The 21,218-nt window shown below is 44.8% G+C and overlaps 1 protein-coding gene across 1 annotated transcript in view; it reads right to left on the bottom strand.

The window, feature by feature from the left end:
• ANOS1 (anosmin 1) overlaps nt 1-21,218 on the bottom strand; it is a 200,958-nt gene that overhangs the window by 61,051 nt on the left and 118,689 nt on the right. Inside the window, exon 7 of the mRNA XM_018043716.1 lies at nt 4,094-4,316. Coding sequence (XP_017899205.1) covers nt 4,094-4,316 — 223 coding nt within the window. The remainder of the gene's footprint in view (nt 1-4,093; nt 4,317-21,218) is intronic.

Genomic DNA, 21,218 nt, shown 5'->3' with positions numbered 1-21,218 from the left:
CTTGAAATTCACAGTGACTCTTCACTGCTTTCGCACAAAAAGCATAATTTATAGCGCCTCTTTTAACCACCTCACTTTTAAAACAAAAAGGTTTTGCAAATGGGTTTTCCACAATCATTCTAATAGCATCCTATTTTTATGGTAAATGAAAATATTTAAAGAGCAAATGATCTATAATAACAGAAAAGGTTTCTTAAGAGTAGACTGTTACAAACTTAAGTGGTGTGAGATTTTGGTAGAAGTCATCCTTTGTGGCTTATAATAAAAAGCATGGAAATAATAAAACTCAGATCCATTAAAGAAATGTCAGTCTGTTAAGAAAGGGAAAACAGCAATTATTTTCAATTTGAGACAGTAACTGTGCCAGGTTTCCAAGGATCTTAGGGTGAGAAAAATGGAAAATGGGATGGATTATACAGACTTCAGATAAGAATGTTTCCAACAGGAAACTGGAGGGATGTGGTGCAGCTATGCGGCTTCTGGGACACCTGAGTTGTTATCAGTCTAACAATGGACTTCTGAAAATGTAAGTAAGGACTTGGGAAAACGCTCAACAAACACTGAATTCAAAACCAGCAGTGCAACAGTACCAACTTGATGTGTGACAGCAAGAGAGATTTCTCTTTCTGCTTGTAATAAATAATCCTGAGTGATTCTATTTTTCTCTTCAAATCACACTCCAAAAAGTAACCAAATGCTACTTCTCTCATAGTATACTTTGATGGCATCCAAATCTTGTACATAAAACACAACAGCATCGGTTTGGCATGAAAGAAGTTGGTCACGTCTGCACAAAGAGTCAAGTAACGCTTAGCATACAGGAGTCAAGTGCCCTAGAATCTGCCTAGGAAGGCAAACTGTTACGTCAGCTAAATTGTTTGACAAGCCTTATCCCGGTCTTTTGGAAGAGGGCAATCTTAGCATCTAGGATCTCAAGTGCAAGTGAAAGTCGCTCAGTCATGTCCGACGCTTTGTGACCCCCCATGGACTATGCAGTCCTTGGAATTCTCCAGGCCAGAATACCGGAGTGGGTAGCCTTTCCCTTCTCCCAGGGATCTTCCCGACCCTGGGATCGAACCCAGGTCTCCAGCATTGCAGGCGGATTCTTTACCAGCTGAGCCATCAGGGAAGCCCAGGATCTCAAGATATTATTCAAAATACTGAAAGTGCCTGCAAACACCCTTCTTTTTTTTTCCTAACTTTAAATTTTTTATTTTGTATTGGGGTATATGCCAATTAACACTGTTGTCATAGTTTCCGGTGGACAGCAAAGGGATTCAGCCATACATATACATGCATCATTTCTCCCCCAAACTCCCCTCCCATCCAGGCTGCCACGTGACACTGAGCAGGGTTCCCTGTGCTGTCCAGCAGGTCCTTGCTGGTTCTCCATGTGAAATACAGCAGTGTGTCCATGTCCATCCCAGACTCCCTGACTATCCCTCCCCCTGTCCTTCCCCCTGGGAATGATCAGGTTATTACAGAGTATTGAGCAGAGCACCCTGTGCTGGACAGCAGGTCCTTGCTGGTTCTCCATGTTAAATCCAGCAGTGTGCCCATGTCCATCCCAGGCTCCCTGACTATCCCTTCCCCCATCCTTCCCCCTGGTGACCACAAGGTTATTACAGAGGATTGAGCAGAGTCCCCTGTGCTGGACAGCAGGTCCTTGCTGGTTCTCCATGTTAAATACAGCAGTGTGTGCGTGTCCATCCCAGACTCCCTAACTATCCCTTCCCCATCCTTCCCCCTGGGAACCATAAGGTTATTACAGAGTGTTGAGCAGAGTCCCCTGTGCTGGACAGCAGGTCCTTGCTGGCTCTCCATGTTAAATCCAGCAGTGTGTCCATGTCCACCCCAGGCTCCCTGACTGCCCCTTCCCCCATCCTTCCTCCCTAGCAACCGTAAGTTCATTCTGTGAGTCTGTGAGTCTGTTTCTGTTTAGTAAGCTCCTCTGCATCATTTCTGGACTCCGCATCTAAGGAATGTCACAGGACATTTCTCCTTCTGTGTCTGACTTACTTCTGTCAGTGTGACACCCTCTAGCAAACACACCTCTGTTCCTGGATAACGCAAACAGGAAAACCACAGTACTCATGCATGCTTTATAGCTTTTTCAAGGGTGCCACCCCTGGCCTATTTCCCAAAGACTGAAACACATTTACTCCTAGGAAGCCAGTAGAGCCTCAGCGGTTTACTCACGTTGGAGAAAAACACACCATAAAGTCCCTGAATTGATGACGGCCTTCCTACATGTTCAATTTCGGCAGGATTCATAAAACATAGCCATTATTTTGTAAACACTGTTTTTTTAAATGTGGACCATTTGGAAAGTAATCATTGAATTTGTTACATCACTGCTTCTGCTTTCTGTTTTGGCATTTTTCACCACGAGAGGAATGGTAGCTCCTAGACCAGGGGTCAAACCTGTACGTACTCCATTGGAAGGTAAAGTCTTGACAAGAAAGTCCTGATAATAACTTTAAATGGAGTATGCTTTTTATTATATATTTACATATTTTATTATATATTTATATATGAAATGCTTTATTACATTTATTTTATATTTCATTATTTATATTTATAAATATGCAAATATTCATTATATTTATGTTTATTATATTTTAATATGTATTTTCTATTAAAATATATTTTATGTATTATATATTAAAATATATTTTATTATATGTATATTCTGATATATTTTAACATAGTCATTCTATTAAAATATATTTTATTATATTTATTATATTAAATATAATATAATTTATGTATTTATATTTTATGAGTCGTGTCCGACTCTTTGCGACCCCATGGCCATAGCCTACCAGGCTCCTCTGTCCATGGGATTCTCTAGGCAATAGTCCTAGAGTGGATTACCATTTCCTTCTTCAGGGGATCTTCCCAACCCAGGGCTCAAACCTGGGTCTCCCACACTGTAGACAGACGCTTTACCGTCTGAGCCACCAGGGAAGGCAAGGGTGAAGGAAGAGTATCATATTTTAATATATATGTTATTAAAATATACTTTATTATATTAAATATAATATATTGTATTATAATATATTTGATTATATTAAAATATATTTTATTATATTAAAATTCTGGTCCCATCACTTCATGGGAAATAGATGGGAAAACAGTGGAAACAGTGTCAGATTTTATTTTTTTGGGCTCCAAAATCACTGCAGATGGTGACTGCAGCCATGAAATTAAAAGACGCTTACTCCTTGAAAGAAAAGCTATGACCAACCTAGATAGTATATTCAAAAGCAGAGACATTACTTTGCCGACTAAGGTCAGTCTAGTCAAGGCTATGGTTTTTCCAGTGGTCATGTATGGATGTGAGAGTTGGACTGTGAAGAAGGCCGAGCGCTGAAGAATTGATGCTTTTGAAGTGTGGTGTTGGAGAAGACTCTTGAGAGTCTCTTGGACTGCAAGGAGATCCAACCAGTCCATTCTGAAGGAGATCAGCCCTGGGATTTCTTTGGAGGGAATGATGCTAAAGCTGAAGCTCCAGTACTTTGGCCACCTCATGGAAGAGTTGACTCATTGGAGAAGACTCTGATGCTGGGAGAGATTGGGGGCAGGAGGAGAAGGGGACGACAGAGGATGAGATGGCTGGATGGCATCACTGACTCAATGGACGTGAGTCTGAGTGAGCTCCGGGAGTTGGTGATGGACAGGGAGGCCTGGCGTGCTGCGATTCATGGGGTCATAAAGAGTCGGACACGACTGAGCAACTGAACTGAACTGAACTGACAATATATTTTATTATATTATGTTTATTATATTCTATTATATTATTATTATACTCAATAGTTTTATATTGAGTCACGAGGTTGTACACTAGAAACCAATATTGTAAATCAACCGTACTTCAGTAAAAACACGGACAAACATTCACATGAGCGATTCACGGCACCACAGCGTGAGTTCACAAAGTTTCAGATGTTTGTGTGACGCAGGGTATTTCTTCCCGCAGCTCTGTTTGCTGGCCATCGTCACGTGCTTGACCGACACCCTCTCCCACGTGCACACACAAGCCGCAGTGAGGCTGGGCGCCCCTTCGCCCCCGCCCCGCCCTGCTCCTCACCTTTGTACAGAGTCTTGGGCACCTGGCAGGTATGCCCGCAGCCGTTGGAACAGCACTTCTTAACCCCGGAGCACTCGTCGTCCGCGTCGCAGCTTTCCACGCAGGCGGCGGCGAACCCGCTGGCCTTCTCTGGGGAGGGGCAGTCTCCCTGCTTGACCGACAGGATGTACTTGAGGAACTCACAGCTGGTCACGCACTCGTAGTTCTTCTTGGGGAACAGAGACTGCGAGAGAGCAGAAATCCTTAAATTAAAGACTCATGGGGTCTGATGTCCACGACATCAGAGAGGCAGGTCACAATTCTGAGGCAACTTCAATGTCCTTCAACAGAGGGATAGATAAAGTGGACGTGGTACACATAGACAATGGAATATTACATGCCATTAACAAGAATGAAGTCATGTCATCTGCACCAGCATGGACGGACCTAGAGACTGTCATACTGGGTGAATCGAGTCAGGCAGAGAGGCAGAATCATGGTATGACACCCCTCCTGTGAAGAATCTAAAAAGAAATGAAACTTATGTACAAAACAGAAATAGATGCAGAGACTTAGACATGAACTTACGGTTGCTGGGTGGGGGGGAGGATGGGGGAAGGGATAGTTAGGGAGTCTGGGATGGACATGGACACACTGCTGTACTGAACATGGAGACCCACAAGGACCTTCTGCCCAGCACAGGGAACTCTGCTGAATACTCTGTGATAACCTTATGGTCACCAGGGGGAAGGATGGGGGAAGGGACAGTTAGGGAGTCTGGGATGGACATGGACACACTGCTGGATTTAACATGCAGAACCAGCAAGGACCTGCTGTCCAGCACAGGAACTCTGCTCAATCCTCTGTAATAACCTTATGGTCACCAGGGGGAAGGATAGGGGAAGGGATAGTCAGGGAGTCTGGGATGGACATGGACACACTGCTGTATTTAACATGGAGAACCAGCAAGGACCTGCGGTCCAGCACAGGGAAATTTGGTCAATACTCTGTGGTAACTTTATGGTTCCCAGGGGGAAGGATGGGGGAAGGGACAGTTAGGGAGTTTGGGATGGACATGGACACACTGCTGGATTTAAAATGAGTAATTAACAAGGACTTACTGTCCAGCACCAGGGAACTCTGATGGGAGGGGCGTTTGAAGTAGGATGGATACATGCATATGTTTGACTGAGTGCCTTTGCTGTCCAACTTGAAGCTATCACAACATTGTTAATTGACTATACCACAATAGAAACGAAAAGATTAATAAAAAATAAAATGAAACTATGGTTACTCCTTTTATAAAAGTGATGATCATCTCATAAAGTATCTTTGTGTAAACTCCTATTTTCATATACAGAATATATTTTAGAATTTAAAAGGCTATCTCAAATCCTTTCTGGAAAGAGTGGAATGCAGACAAATTTAATCATCAATACTGTCAAAATGGAAAAAGAGGAGGGATGTGTGTATTTGTGTCTGCATGTGGGTAGGGAAGGAAAAAAAAATCTTGCTCCATCAGATTTTTCCTTGAATTGTTTACAAAATAAATGTACTTGCTTTCTTTCCCTCTCAGTCATGTCTGACTCTTTGCAACCCCATGGACTGCAGCCCACCAGGCTCCTCTGTCCATGGAATTCTCCAGGTCAGAATACTGGAGTGGGTTGCCATTCCCTTCTCCAGGGGATCTCCCCGGCCCAGGGATTGAACCCAGGTCTGCTGCACTGCAGGCAGATTCTTTACTGTCTGAGCCACCAGGGAAACCTCAAAGAAATGATGTGCTGATTTTCTAAAGAAGTATGAGCCATGAACTGTAACTTTATATTACACCCAACAGATACACGTCAACCACACACACACACCCACAGATTATGGTTAATCCATTCCGAGTTCTGACACTGTAAATTTAAAGTACAAACTTAATGTACATGTCCTCAGTACTCTGACAAATACCAGGGGAAAATTTCACCCTCTTTAATGCAAAGCATGGAACACTGGAAGCAGTCGGTGGAAAAAGTACAGTCCCAAGGTCTGAATTCAAATTGCAGACGTCAATAAAATTGATTGTTAATAATCAGATATAAAGAGTCGGACACGACTTAGCGACTGAAGGGCAACAACAATCATGTATAAAATTTGAAAAGAATATGATCTGACTGGATTAAAATCGCATCTCAACTCAAGAACTATCCAGGTAAGACAGAAAAAAGGCCACATTTTCAAAACTGAAGTAGCAGAAATCTGTAGCTAATTAAAAAAATATAACTTTGTAAAACGTTTAAAGCATTATCAGTTCTTAAGGCTTTTCTCTCTTACTCAATTTCACAGCTCACTGTTCTCTTACTTTCGAGATCTGCTTTACTTCACTGGCTTTTGAAAAAGTTCTAAATTCCAGTCCAAATCTAAGGAATCAAGGAAGCGTGCAAAAGGATCGGGAACAATTGTGGAGTGATGGCCAAGTTTCCTCTTTCAGCAAAATGTATACATTACATGGGCTGAAAGAAAGCTGTAAAGTTACCCAAATTGCTGGCCCCTGCAACATAGGCTGAGCTCTGCAAGTAGAAATGATTTTATTCAAGCTGGCAAGTGTTTACTGCTGGCTAAGTTAGCAATCACAGGGACTTAAGTGTGTATTATGGTATAATCAAATCAACTGAGTGCAAACTTGTTCACATATGAAAACGAGGTGTAACTTGGAATCAGAAAACAAAGAAAGAGCTCTCTGTCCACGTGAGTCTAATCACCCATGTACCAACCACCATGCCCTTGAACCAGGACAGAAAAAGAGAGACACTCTCTCCTCCTGTTGCTAGTTTACTCGCCGAGCTAACAGATCAAAGTGAAAAACAAACACAGTGGGGGAGACAGATATGGAATGTTTGTTCCCACTGAGAGCGAAAGCAGAATGATCAGGAAGTGAAAGTGTTAGTCGCTCAATCCTGACCGACTCCTCGCAACGCCATGGACTGTAGCCCACCAGGCTCCTCTGTCCATGGGATTCTCCAGGCAAGAATCCTGGAGTGGGTTGCCATTTCCTTCCCCATGGACTGTAGCCCCCCAGGCTCCTCTGTCCATGGGATTCTCCAGGCAAGAATCCTGGAGTGACAATGTAGGGCAAAACCAATACAGTCTTGTAAAGTAAAAAAATTTAATTAAATTAACATAAAAAATTTTAAAAATACATAAATAAAAAATAAAAATGAAAAAGAACACTGGAGTGGGTTGCCATTTCCTTCCCTATGGACTGTAGCCCACCAGGCTCCTCTGTCCGTGGGATTCTCCAGCGAAGAATCCTGGAGTGGGTTGCCATGTTCTCCTCCAGGGGATCTTCCCGACCCAGGGATCGAACCTGTGTCGCTTACATCTTCTGCATCGGCAGGCGAGCTCTTTACCATCTGAGCCAGTACGGAAGCCCTAATCCAGGGGGACGGCAGGACTATTTGCTACTTAGTGAGTTAAGTCACCACAGGTACCATGTGAACTATTGTTCCATCAATTGCTCCAGAGTGTAGCCGCTGTGAGAAACCCTTAACAAAATTCCTTTTTAAGAAAGAAAATAAATAAAAACGTCTTGAGTGTGTCATCTAAATTCAAGCTCATGGTCTTCTCAGGCTTTTTATTTAATTCTCTTTGATTCATGTGTGGGTGTTAGTCGCTCAGTCGTGTCTGACTCTTTAAAACCCCATGGACTGTAGCCGGCCAAGGCTCCTCTGTCCATGGGATTCTCCAGGCAGGAATACAGGAGTGGGTTGTCACTCCCTTCTCCAAATGACCATAATGTGTACAATAATTTGGATCTTCCTGTGGATGTGAGGGTTGTTCCATACAATTAAATACGTCTCCTTTTTGTGAGGCGTTCACAAACGTGATTCTGCAGGAGGGTGGTTGTCTTGAGGTCCATGGAAAAGAGTTGGGAAAGTTCCTGGCTGTGCTGGAGTTTTCCAGACTGCTCCCTGAGCTTGTCATGTTGCAGACGAGATGATGGGGATTATGAGAGACTGGGCACACACAACCGGGCAATGCCGTGCAGAGCAGGCCACACCAGCTACTCAACAGGACTGGACCCACGGACGTCCCTTTTGTTTCTCCACTGCTACAGATTTCCTGTGTAACATTCCCAGATTCTTCTGTTATGCTGACCAAAATGCTACAGAGGCCAGAGCAAGAGTTGCTTCCCCAGTGATACGACCACCCACAAGTCTCCAACGTGCCCCCCTACGAGGCCCGGCCCTGAGACATCTAAGGAGGGAATTCGGCCCCCTTGTAACTTCTAAGAAACCATCTGTAGTCTTTGAACTTACATGAAGACCATCTCACACATCCGTGGATTTAATAATCTTTCAGAGGCATTCTACTTAACAGTTCCACTGTTTACACGCACTGAAGGTGAATTTTGATGTTCTCTGTCAATTATCTTTCAGAATTTCCACAGTTTATTGTGATCCACACAGTCAAAGGCTTTGGCATAGTCAATAAAGCACAAGTACATGTTTTTCTGGAACTCTCTTGCTTTTTCCATGATCCAGCGGATGTTGGCAATTTGATCTCTGGCTCCCTCTGCCTTTTCTAAAACCAGCTAGAAATCAGGAAGTTCACAGTTCACATATTGCTGAAGCCTGGCTTGGAGAATTTTGAGCATTACTTTACTAGCATGTGAAATGAGTACATACCAGACCACCTGACCTGCCTCTTGAGAAACCTATATGCAGGTCAGGAAGCAACAGTTAGAACTGGACATGGAACAATAGACTGGTTCCAAATAGGAAAAGGAGTACGTCAAAGCTGTATATTGTCACCCTGCTTATTTAACTTCTATGCAGAGTACATCATGAGAAACGCTGGACTGGAAGAAACACAAGCTGGAATCAAGATTGCTGGGAGAAATATGAATAACCTCAGATATGCAGATGACACCACCCTTATGGCAGAAAGTGAAGAGGAACTAAAAAGCCTCTTGATGAAAGTGAAAGTGGAGAGTGAGAAAGGTGGCTTAAAGGTCAACATTCAGAAAACGAAGATCATGGCATCTGGTCCCATCACTTCATGGGAAATAGATGGGGAAACAGTGGAAACAGTGACAGACTTTATTTTCTTGGGCTGTAAAATCACTGCAGATGGTGACTGCAGCCATGATATTAAAAGATGCTTATTCCTTGGAAGAAAAGTTTTGACCAACCTAGACAGCATATTAAAAAGCACAGACATTACTTTGCCAACTAAGGTCTATCTAGTCAAGGCTATGGTTTTTCCAGTGGTCATGTATGGATGTGAGAGTTGGATTGTGAAGAGAGCTGAGCACCGAAGAATTGATGCTTTTGAACTGTGGTGTTGGAGAAGACTCTTGAGAGTCCCTTGGACTGCAAGGAGGTCCAACCAGTCCATTCTGAAGGAGATCAGCCCTGGGATTTCTTTGGAAGGAATGATGCTAAAGCTGAAACTCCAGTACTTTGGCCACCTCATGCGAAGAGTTGAGTCGGACACGACTGAGCGACTGAACTGAACTGAACTGTCAATTATCCTGGATAATCCTCTTGGATTTGGTTGAGGAATATTACTGGTCTGAGTGCAAATGAGAGAACATTTGGCATCTGTACAAAAGGTCTCTTCTCACATCTTTCATCATCACTTACTAAGAACTGATGAGCTCAGTGGAATAAAGACAAAAATGCTTACAGGCGACAGAAAATGATGTCAGAGTAAGAAAGCGTGTCAGTATCAGTCGCTCAGTCGTGTCCAACTCTTTGCGACCCAGTAGACTGTAGCCAGGCTCCTCTGTCCATGGAATCCTCCAGGCAAGAATACTGCAGTGGGTTGCCATCCCCTTCTCCAGGGGATCTTCCCCACCCAGGGAGCAAACCCAGGTCTCCTGCGTGGCAGCCGGATTCTTTGCCACCTGAGCCACCAGGGAAGCCCAATACATTCAAAGAAGGGCTCAGAAAAGCAGTGCACTCAGGGAAAATGCCGTTGGATGCACTGGATGAAGGGGGAAACACTTCTCTTTTAATCAATACTCTTTAGAATGTTAATCAATTCTTATAAATCTCTCCTCCATCCCCACCTCTTAGCTCAGAACTAAAGTTGTGTTTTCAGTGCCCAACCTGCGCAACAAGCTAAGATCACCTTTCTTGTGGCCGATGGTAAAACGAAAATGAAATGCTAACAACAGCGCCTAATGGTTCTTGGATGCTTTTCAAAAAGACACCGTTGTCTTCATTTTGGTATAAAATGCAAGATGGGGGTAGTGGTGGAGTAGTTGCTAAGTCGTGTCAGACTCTCTGCGACCCCATGAGCTGTAGCCTGCCAGGCTCCTCTGCCCATGGGATTGCTTCAGGCAAGAATACTGGAGTGGGTTGCCATTACCGCACATTAAAATAATTAGTGTGGAAATCATGGGACGATGAACACAGACACATCGAATTCAGGAAAATAAGCAAATGGGCAAGAAGTCACCTAAATAGGAGATCTCAGTTTCTCCCTGACTCCCCTGTAGCTCAAATGGTAAAGACTGCAGGAGACCAGGGTTCGATCCCTGGGTCGGGCAGTTCCTCCGGAGAAGGAAATGGCAACACACTCCAGTACTCTTGCCTGAAGAATCCCATAGACGGAGGAGCCAGGTGGACTACAGTCCGTGGGGTCGCAAAGATTTGGACGTGACAGAGCGACTTACACGCCTGCACACACTTTCTCCCTGGAAAACTCTGCACTTGGTATTTGGCCAAGTTCACCAGAATTGCACACAAGCCAGACCTTAAGTATGCAGCCTTTGCAGAGAGCAAGGGGCCAAAGGGTTCTCTCCTTGCTCCAGCCAGCGCACGCACACACATAGACAGAGGCGGCTTCAGCATGGGCTCCCGGAAATGAGTTCTCCACCGTTACCACCACCATCTCCCCACATCCTCACCATGATGAGCTGAGGGACCTTCCACGGCAGGGCAAACTCTGACAACTGCTGAGGGTCTCCCAGACCCTCACCCCCACTTATATGCCTCCCCAGGCCCCACAAGCAGGATTATTTTCACTTGGCAGATGAGACCCTCAGGTAGGCTGCAATTTACCCCAAATTGCACACAAAGAAGTGTGGGTGGGGGGCCAAGCTTTATCTCAGGGGTGCTCCATATCTCAGGGTAAAATTAAAAGATGACTAAGGCAGGGGTTCTAAATGTGCGTCCCTGCTAGGATTAACTGGGGATTTCCAACACTCTGGAAATACCAAGGACAAGAGCAGAGAGGGAAAATGCACATATATATACACACACACAAATATGCGTGTGTCTATACACACACACACACACACACACACACACATAGATGCATGTAGATTATACATGGGGCTTTCCAGGCGGCACTAGTGGTGAAGAATTGGTCTTCCAGTGCAGGAAACCTGGGCTTGATCCCTGGGTCAGGAAGATCTCCTGGAGAGGGAAATGGCAACCCACTGCAGTGTTCTTGCCTGGGAAATCCCACGGAGGGAGGAGCCTGGAGGGCTACAGTCCATGGGGTCATAAAAGAGTTGGATATAATTGAACACACACACACACACACATAAATCAAATATATGTAAGTCAAAACAGCAGTTATAGTCCAGGAATCCTGACAAGAATGAGCAACACTGAGATACAGCTTGCACTACTGAACTTCAAGAATAAAAATAAAATTTTTCAGGCATGTAGGTAGAAAAGGCAAGTTGATTACGATGGGGAAGATAAGCTTCCTCTTGGGTTAATTTCTCTCTATCAAATTTAATGTGTGAAGCCAGTAGAAAAATATATAATACTAAATATATATATAGATAAAACTATATAATAGTAAAGAATATATAATAGTATATAATATAAAATAATATAAAATAATATTATATATATCATATAATATCACATATATATAAATACTAAAGAATATAAAAAATAAAATGAACTCAACTGTTATTTAAATATACATGTGACAGAAATATTCTCAAAGACATAAAGACTCAGAGGATATAACACTCATGAGTCTTTCTTGCCAAACTATGCCATGGTAAAATTCAGCTGTTCCACAATTAACAGAGATAAAGAGTAGGCTGGCTAGCACAGGACCCCCTCCCCCAAATAAAGCATATATATACATGTGTATATGTAGCGCTTCCCAGGTGCTGCTAGTGGCAAATACCCACCTGCCAATGTAGGAAACTGAAGAGACACAGGTTCGATCCCTGGGTCGGGAAGATCCCCTGAAGGAGGGCCTGGCAACCCACTCCAGTATTCTTACCTGGAGAATTCCATGGACAGAGGAGCCTAGTGGGCTGTAGTCCATGGCGCCGCAAAGAATCGGACACAACTGAAGTGGCTTGTATGCACATATATATTATGTGAGAAAACGAGTTTGTGCAAATCAATTTGGACTTCAGGTATAACAGAAGGCAGAATCTGTCATGAATCATCTCAAAGAAAATGGTGTCTTTTAAAAGACACCCAGACAGGATCAAATTTAGAAAGCCAGAAATACAGAAATTAGCATAAAAGAATTACTAATCATGTTCTCATCCACACATATGGGAAACCAAAATGGAAACACTGAAGGCAGGAAAAGAAGAGGACGACAGAGGATGAGATCGCTGGATGGCATCACCGACTCGACGGACATGAGTTTGAGCAAACTCCAGGAGTTGGTGATGGACAGGCAGGCCTGGCGTGCTGCAGTGCATGGGGTCGCAAAGACACAACTAAGCAACTGAACTGAACTGAAAATGGAAAAAAGTATAAATGACAGTTGTTGTTTTTTTTTTTTAAAGAGGACATGATATAATAAATAAAACTAAAAATAAAAGAGTATGTCTTTAAAACTCTGGTGGCTTAGAAGGAATGGGGCAAGAAACCTTGAACTTAATCTTAGGACCCCTGTACTCAGGGCTGTGATGGATGGGCTGCAGTAGGAAGATCCAGAGCAAAACAGGCAGAAGGGACGGGCCCGTGGGGAGAAGTCCAGATTGAAACGAGGTGGCGGGTCTCGCATTAGAGCCACACAGGACGTACTCAACCCGTCCAGCCGCGAGTTCTGACAGCACGTGTGGAATGCTGTCATCCAGAGAAGACCTGGGCGCAGGCCTGAGGCCCAGAGTTCTTCTGCGAAGCTGGTCACTGAGGATCCTTCTGCCCAGCGTGGACCAGAATGCAGACTCGCACAAGGGAGCAGAGGCCAACAGTTTAGGAAGGGCAAGCGCTTCTTATCAGTGAGGGGTGGGTGGGAAGCCCGCCCTCCAATTCTTAAGTTTCCAGAAGCCTGCCAAGGGTCAACCTTTTAAGCATGAATTTCTAAAGACAGTTTTGCTATGGTTGACACCTCTGTGCAGGTAATCATGGCTGTTTCTGGATGGTAGTTGTTGTTGAGTCGCCCAGTCGTGTCTGACTCTTTGTGACCCCATTGACTGCAGGGTGCCAGAATTCCCTGTTTGTCACCAACTCCCGGAGCTTGCTCAAACTCATGTCCATTGTGTCAGTGATGCCATCCAACCATCTCATCCTCTGTCGCCCCCTTCTTCTCCTGCCCTCAATCTTTCCCAGCATCAGAGCCTTTTCAAATGAGTTGGCTCTTCCCATCAGGTGGCCAAAGTATTGAAGCTTCCGTTTCAGCATCTGTCCTTCCGATGAGTATTCAGGCTTGAGTTCCTTTACGATGAACTGGTTGGATCTCCTTGCTGTCCAAGGGACTCTAAAGAGTCTTCTCCAACACCACAGTTGAGAAGAATCAACTCTTAGGCACTCAGTTTTCTTTATAGTCCAACTCTCACATCCATCCACAACTACTGGAATAACCACAGCTTTGACTAGAACAGACCTTGCCAGCAAAGTGATGTTTTTGATTTTTAATACATTGTCTAGATTTGAGAATTTGGAATGAAGGTTAAGTTTCACTCTCTCATGCAGTTTGTTTTACCAGTGTTTGCTCATATACAATTCCCAAAGCTCATACACAATTTCTATTAAAAATAAATACATTAACCTGTTTAGACAAAACAACCCAAACTGCCAGCTGCATCTTTCAAAGAAGGCATCTAATGACTAAGCATTCGTGAAATCGGAAAAAGAAGTCTCAAGTCAAACATTTCTAACCTGGGCTCGGAAATGCAATTATGAGTTGCTTGGAAACTCAGTTATATATCCTAATGGATTAAATGTGATGAACATTAAATTGCTTCCCAGGCAAACTAGACCATGGCCGTGAATGCTATCAAGTTAGGAGAAAATCAGAAACATGTATTTTAAGAATGCCACTTTCCTATTACTACTCTGATAAAAGTGTACGACCCTTACACTTTACCGGAGCCGTTCAGATAATGGCCCCCAGGTTGCCCAGGGCTGTGTTCCCTGAAAGCTCACACACATGAGGTGACCCCAGAGATGACCGAAAATGCACGCCTGGAGGCAGGCTCGAGGCCATGGGGCCCGGCCAGATGTTGACAGGTGCTTCTGAGTTGAGGAGAAAGAGATCAGAGTTTGAGGAGGCTGGGACTTCCCTGGTGGCGCAGTTGATAAAAATCACCGCCTGCCAACAGTGGAGACACAGGTTCGATTCCCAGTCTGGGAAGATTCCCTGATGCTACAGAGCAACTAAGCCCCAAGAGCCACAACTAATTGAGCCTGTGCTCCAGAGCTCCTGAGCTGCAACTCTCAAGCCTGAGTGTTGCAGTTACTGAAGAAACGTGTGCCTAGCGCCCGTGCTCGGCCACAAGAGAAGCCACCACAATGAGAAATGGTGTGCATCACAAATAGAGAGTAGCTCCCACTGGCTGCAGGTAGAGCAGTTCAGTTCAGCTCAGTCACTCTTTCCCAGCATCAGGGTCTTTTCCAATGAGTCAGTTCTTCGCATCAGGTGGCCAAAGTATTGGAGTTTCAGCCTCAGCCTCAGTCCTTCCAATGAACACTCAGGACCGATTTGCTTTCAGATGGACTGGTTGGATCTCCTGGCAGTCCAAGCGATTCTCCCACCATCACAGTTCAAAAGCATCAATTCTTCGGCACTCAGCTTTCTTCACAGTCCAACTCTCACATCCATACATGACCACTGGAAAAACCATAGCCTTGACAAGACAGACCTTTGTTGGAAGTAGAGCAAAGTCTGTGCAAATCAACGAAGGCTCAGCCTAGCCAAAATGACAGTTTGAGGAGGCTGAAATGTGTAGATCCTGTGAGCAAAAAAATCAGGAAGGATGGAACTGGACAAAGAAACCCAGATAGGTGTGAGGGACCCCCCGGGGTTGGGCTGAATACTACTTTTTGAACGTGCACATGGTGAAAGCTCATAAGAATGGCAGAAAGCACCAGAAGAGAAAGCACCAGGGCAAAGCACCCCTAGACTTCCAAGGAGCCTGCTGCTGCTAAGGCTCTTCAGTCGTGTGCAACTCTGTGCGACCCCATAGACGGCAGCCCACCAGGCTCCCCTGTCCCTGGGATTCTCCAGGCAAGAACACCGGAGTGGGTTGCCATTTCCTTCTCCAATGCATGAAAGGGAAAAGGGAAAGTGAAGTCGCTCAGTCATGTGTGACTCTTAGCGACCCCATGGACTGCAGCCTACCAGACTCCCCCGTCCATGGGATTTTCCAGGCAAGAGTACTGGAGTGGGGTGCCATTGCCTTCTCCATCCAAAGAGCCTAGCACCTCCCATTTCAGCCTTCAGAGCAGAGAGGATACAGAATACACATGGCATCAGACAAAGTCCCAAGAGAAGTATCACTTTGCTGCTCAGTGGCTCATTCACGTCTGACTCTCTGCAACCTCATGGCCTGTAGCCTGCCAGGCTCCTCTGTCCATGGGATTCTCCAGGCATGCATACTGGAGTTCAGTGCTATTTCCTTCTCTAATCACCTTAGTAACGGGGACACATGAGCCCCGGACTAAAGGCTGCTCTGACTCGGCACTAAGAAAGTTTAAAAGCAAGTCTCTGCAGAAGAAACTGACGTCAAGCAACTCTCTCCATGCCAGAAGAGTCTAATACTTTTCACAGAAATACAGCAGAATTGAGAACATGCAAAAGTGACATCTAGTCAAAAAATCAGCTGGTGTGCAAAGAAGCAGGAAACTATGACATGCAAGCAAAAGGGAAACAGAGAGTCTAAAGGTGATGTCATTGGCAGAAAAAGACATGAGAAGAAAGACATGAGAAGATATTATAAGTATGCTCTGTATACCTTAGGAATATATAAGAAAACATGGACACAGAGAAAAGAGAAACAGAAGATGAGAGAAGGACCTGCATGAGGCTTGCAGAAGCAAAGATGGAAACACAAAAAATACACCAGATAGGATTTTAAAAGTGTCAGACATTGCAGAAGAAAAGATTCCCTGATGGGAACTTGAAGTCACAACGATGAAAATTATCAAAATGAAGCAGAGAGTGGGGGTGGGTGGGGAAATGAACATCACCTCCCCCAACGACAAAAAAACAAGATCAGAGAGTCTCTGATGAGAAGACCATATTAGTCTATCATATCTATAATCAGGTCGCCAGAAGACAGGACATGGAGGGTGTTAAAAAAAAAAACTTGATGAAAATTATAAGCCTACAATTAGAAGAATCTTACTCACCTCAAAAAGAAGACATATAAAGGCTACCCCATCAAGGTATACCATAACCATATTACAATCAGATACAGAAAAAAAAAAAAAAGTGAAAAGCATACAGTGAGAGGGCTTCCGTGGAGGTCTATCTTCCGTGGAGGTTAAGAATCTGTCTTGCAATGCAGGGGACGCAGGTTTGATCCCTGGTCGGGGACCTAAGATCCCACATGCCTTGAGACAACTAGCCCTGTGCACAACTAGACAGGTCGCATGCCTCAGCTATGTAGCCAGTGCTCCGAAATGAAGACCCAGCACAGGCGAAAGAAAGAAAACTGTAAGAACAAATACATCACTTCAAGTTAAAAAAAAAAAGGCAGAAAAATAAAAAGATAATTTATATACAGCTTAGAAAAAAAGCAAGTCAGAAAATTTTCAGAAAATATTCAAGACAAAAGTAAATGAAGAGCTATTTTTAAATCACTAAATTTTTTAAAGAAATTATTAATATTTCACTGGAATTCTATACCCCATTCAAATACCTTTCATTTGGGGGCAGAGACAAGGCAACAGTCCTAACTCTGCATTTTAAATGATGAAAAGAGTGAGGGTTCCCCCCGCCACCTTAAAACACCTTTATGAGTCACTGCATACTTTCTGTGGAATACCAGAGAGGATAATGACAAGACTTCATCAAATAGGCAGGCGACACAAAGTGAGCGCGTACACGGAACCCCAGTATCTGTGAGGAGTATCCACACGCACGCTTGCTTGTCCTTGACCAGCCTCATTGGGACTCATGGACCCTGATGCCCACGGCCCACACCTGCTGGGTCAGGATCTGCACTTCAGCAAAAACAAACAAACAAACAAAACCTCCAGGTGACGTGTGTGCAGCAGGACCAAGTCTGGTCCCTGGAAGTTGCATGGAGAAGCCGTCTCTCTCTCATCTCTGCAACTGAAATGTGATTCAAAAACCTCACCTCTGACTCCAGAAATCTGAGCTTTTCCCCAGCGCATCTCCCACTACACACTCCTGTTCGTCTCCCCTTGGCTTGTATTCAAGCCTTTCCAAAGTGAGAACACACAAGAATCGTCTCCCCAGAATGAAAGCCCCTGACCACAGCCCCTTGTTTCTCGTCTTTCCCACCCAGACAGTCTTAGGAAGGAAGTTAAAATTTAGGAACAGACTTGTGTGCGTTTGCTGTGCATTTCCTTCTGTGTGTTTGCATACTGACTAGTGATCCCTGGGGGGTCAGATGGTAAAGAATCTGTTTGCAATCTGGGAGACAGGGGGTTCAGTCCCTGGGTTGAGAAGATCCCCTGGAGAAGGGCATGGCAACCCACTGTAGTATTCTTCCCTGGAGAATCCCATGGGCAGAGGAGCCTGGCAGGCTACCGTCCACGGGGTTGCAAACAAGTCGGATGTGATTAAACAGTGGACACTTTCACTTCTATACTGTTCAGTGGGACTTTATCAAGGAATCTTCAAAGCGATGACCTTGTACTTCACCTTCATCATAAAAACACCTACTATTTACCCTTTCTCTGTTATGTCCTGTCACTGTTTAAGTGCTTTGATGTATGTTTTATCATTTACTTAAATTAGCTTTAGCAATTTCCAAGACACCTGCCTAGTCCTTCTTCTCAGACAGGATAAGTCTTTAAATCATTCCAAATAGCCTCCAGTCTCAGTCTGTTCCAAGTTTTCAAACCTCATCGGTTCTCCTCAACAGAGTCTCGTATAATTCTATACTCCGCAGTGCCACATAAAAATTCACTGAAAATTGAGCCTCACTGCTCGGGGAGAGGGAAAAAAAAAAAAAAAGACTATATTCCATGGAGAACATGTTCCACCCAGTGAATAATTCACCCAATGAGAACAAAACATCATTCAAGATTCTTGATATCCTCATTTTGCAGGACGGTGAAACTGGTTCTAATGAGCACAGCTTCTTTTATAAAGCGATGGAAAAGGAAATCTCATAGCGATTATGAAATTCTTCTCCATTCCGCAAACCGTTTCAGTTCCATGACTTCCACCTCAAGTTGAAAACTTGGACCAAATCTGCACCTTACCCAAAGATCACGACCCAGAATCTCTCGCCCACACGTTTCTTTACTATAAAAATATAAAAGGTAAACGTCCAGCATTTGTAAAAATAAAACCTTATTCGTTGTAGTAATAGGAGCTAATACTTTCAGAAAATGTGCAGGTCCTCCTAGCCACCACTGCTCTCAGCAAACCACTCCCTTACACCAACAAAAGAACACTTCCACACATCCCCCTTCACACCCACCCATGCCCGGAAGCTGGGCCCACGTGCCTTCAGTCCAGTTCAGTTCAGTCACTCAGTTGTGTCCAACTTTCTGCGACCCCATGGACCGCAGCACGCCAGGCCTCCCGGTCCATCACCAACTCCCGCAGTTTACCCAAACTCACGTCCATGAAATGTTCTTATAGCCCTCCTCCTCTCTGCAAGCCGCCCGCCCACCCCTCTGGAGCACATCCAGCAAGCTTTCTCTGCAGCCCCCTTCTAACTCTGCCCTTATGAAGGGTGCCCATGTCCTCTGCATCACGGCACCCAGTGATCAATTTTCAGACCTCCCCCGTCTTGCAGACAGAGTCCATTACTGCTTCCTTCTGGGGATTTCCCTGGTAGCTCAGATGGGAAAACAATCTGCAATGCAGGAGACCAAGTTTTATCCCTGGGTCGCAAAGATCTTCTGAAGAAGGGAAAGGCTACCCACGCCAGTATTCCATGTGCCTAGAGAATTCCACACACAGACCATGGGGTTGCAAAGAGTTGGACATGCTGCTGCTGTTGCTGCTAAGTCACGTCAGTTGTGTCTGACTCTGAGCGACCTCATCGACGACAGCCCACCAGGCTCCTCTGTCCCTGGGATTCTGGACATGACAGAATGATTGATAGTTTTCTTGAAAAACTGTTGCTGTGTGTCCTTTAGACCTCCACGTTGGACTTTCTCCTCTGGGAGCACAGAGTCTCAGCCACTGGACCACCAGGGGAAGCTCAACTTTCTCCCATCTTAACAGCTTCCCTTAGTCCACTGTGGTGTCAGAGAAGACTGTTGGACTGCAAGGAGATCCAACCAACTAACTTATTCTAAAGGAAATCAGTGCTGAATATTCACTGGGAAGACTGATGCTGAAGCTCCAATCCTTTGGCCACCTGATGTGAAGAACCAACTCATGGGAAAAGACCCTCATGCTGGGAAAGATTGAAGGCAGGAGAAGGGGAGGACAGAGGATGAGATGGTTGGATGGCATCACCAACGTGATGGACACGAGTTTGAGTGAGCTCTGGGAGTTGATGACGGACAGGGAAGCCTGGGTGCTGCAGTCCATGTGGTCGCAAAGAGTCGGACACGACTGAGCAACTGAACTGAACTTACTCCACTTGCTGGTTTTCCTAGGCTCCCATCCTTACACTACTGCGGTTCAGGGCATAATCCAGGAAGCTCTTGTCTTTCTACCACTTCATCCAGCTTCATGATTTTAAATACCATCTATCCACCATGATGTCTGCATTTCCAGCCTGATCTCTCCCCTCAACTGCAGACTCAAGGATTGGTGGTGTGCCTATAATGCGTCTCAAGTGGAAGTATGGCTTGCGTCTCAGACACAGTATGTACAAACTTTTAGTATATCAGTTCAGTTCATTCACTCAGTCGTGTCTGACTCTTTGCAACCCCATGAACCGCAGCATGCCAGGCCTCCCTGTCCATCACTAACTCCCAGAGTCCACCCAAACCCATGTCCATTGAGTCAGTGATGCCATCCAACCATCTTATCCTCTGTCGTCCCCTTCTCCTCCTGCCCTCAATCTTTCCCAGCATCAGGGTCTTTTCCAGTGAGTCAGCTCTTCGCATCAGGTGGCCAAAGGATTGGAGTTTTAGCTTCAGCATCAGTCCTTCCAATGAACATTCAGGACTGATTTCCTTTAGGATGGACTGGTTGGATCTCCCTGCTGTCCAAGGGACTCTCAAGAGTCTTCTCCAGCACCACAGTTCAAAAGCATCACCACCAAACCCCACCTGCACATGACCCTTCACAGGGATGTTCTAGTCAGGTCAGCTACTGTTCTGATACACTGAAGCCAAAGACTGCTAACGTGCAGCAAATTCTATGGACCGATCTGCTGTCTCATGCACACACCTGGGCCAGATTATATAATTTTATCTGTTCAGCTCTCATCCATTTCTTTCAGTACCTTTAACTCTTACAGAAACACACCCAGACAGGTGAGGGCTCTGCCTGAATTCCTCAAGTGATGCACATTTACTTAACACCCCAGATCGGAAGACAACAAAGCTGGGTTGTGGGGAAGCAGAAGGAAGACAAGGTCTGATGGCAAGAAGTGGGGTGTGATGAACACCACAGTTTTGGAGTCTGATGAACACCACACTTTTGGGGGTTTCTTTCCAGTCATGCTGGAATATCCCAAGGCCAAGGAGACCCTGAAGTTAGTGAGGAACCTTGCTCTTCCTTTAATTCCTTGAAGGACCTTGAATGAACTCTGATTTTGCACCCTCAAAGCTTCCTTCTCGTTTGAGAGCAAGTCTCTGAACACACTAATGGTTGGGACAATGACTTT

Source organism: Capra hircus, assembly GCF_001704415.2.
Source record: "Capra hircus breed San Clemente chromosome X unlocalized genomic scaffold, ASM170441v1, whole genome shotgun sequence".
In the NCBI taxonomy this organism is placed as follows: domain Eukaryota; kingdom Metazoa; phylum Chordata; class Mammalia; order Artiodactyla; family Bovidae; genus Capra; species Capra hircus.
Note: the sequence above shows the minus strand (reverse complement) of the source record. Positions and strands in the feature narration are given on the sequence as shown.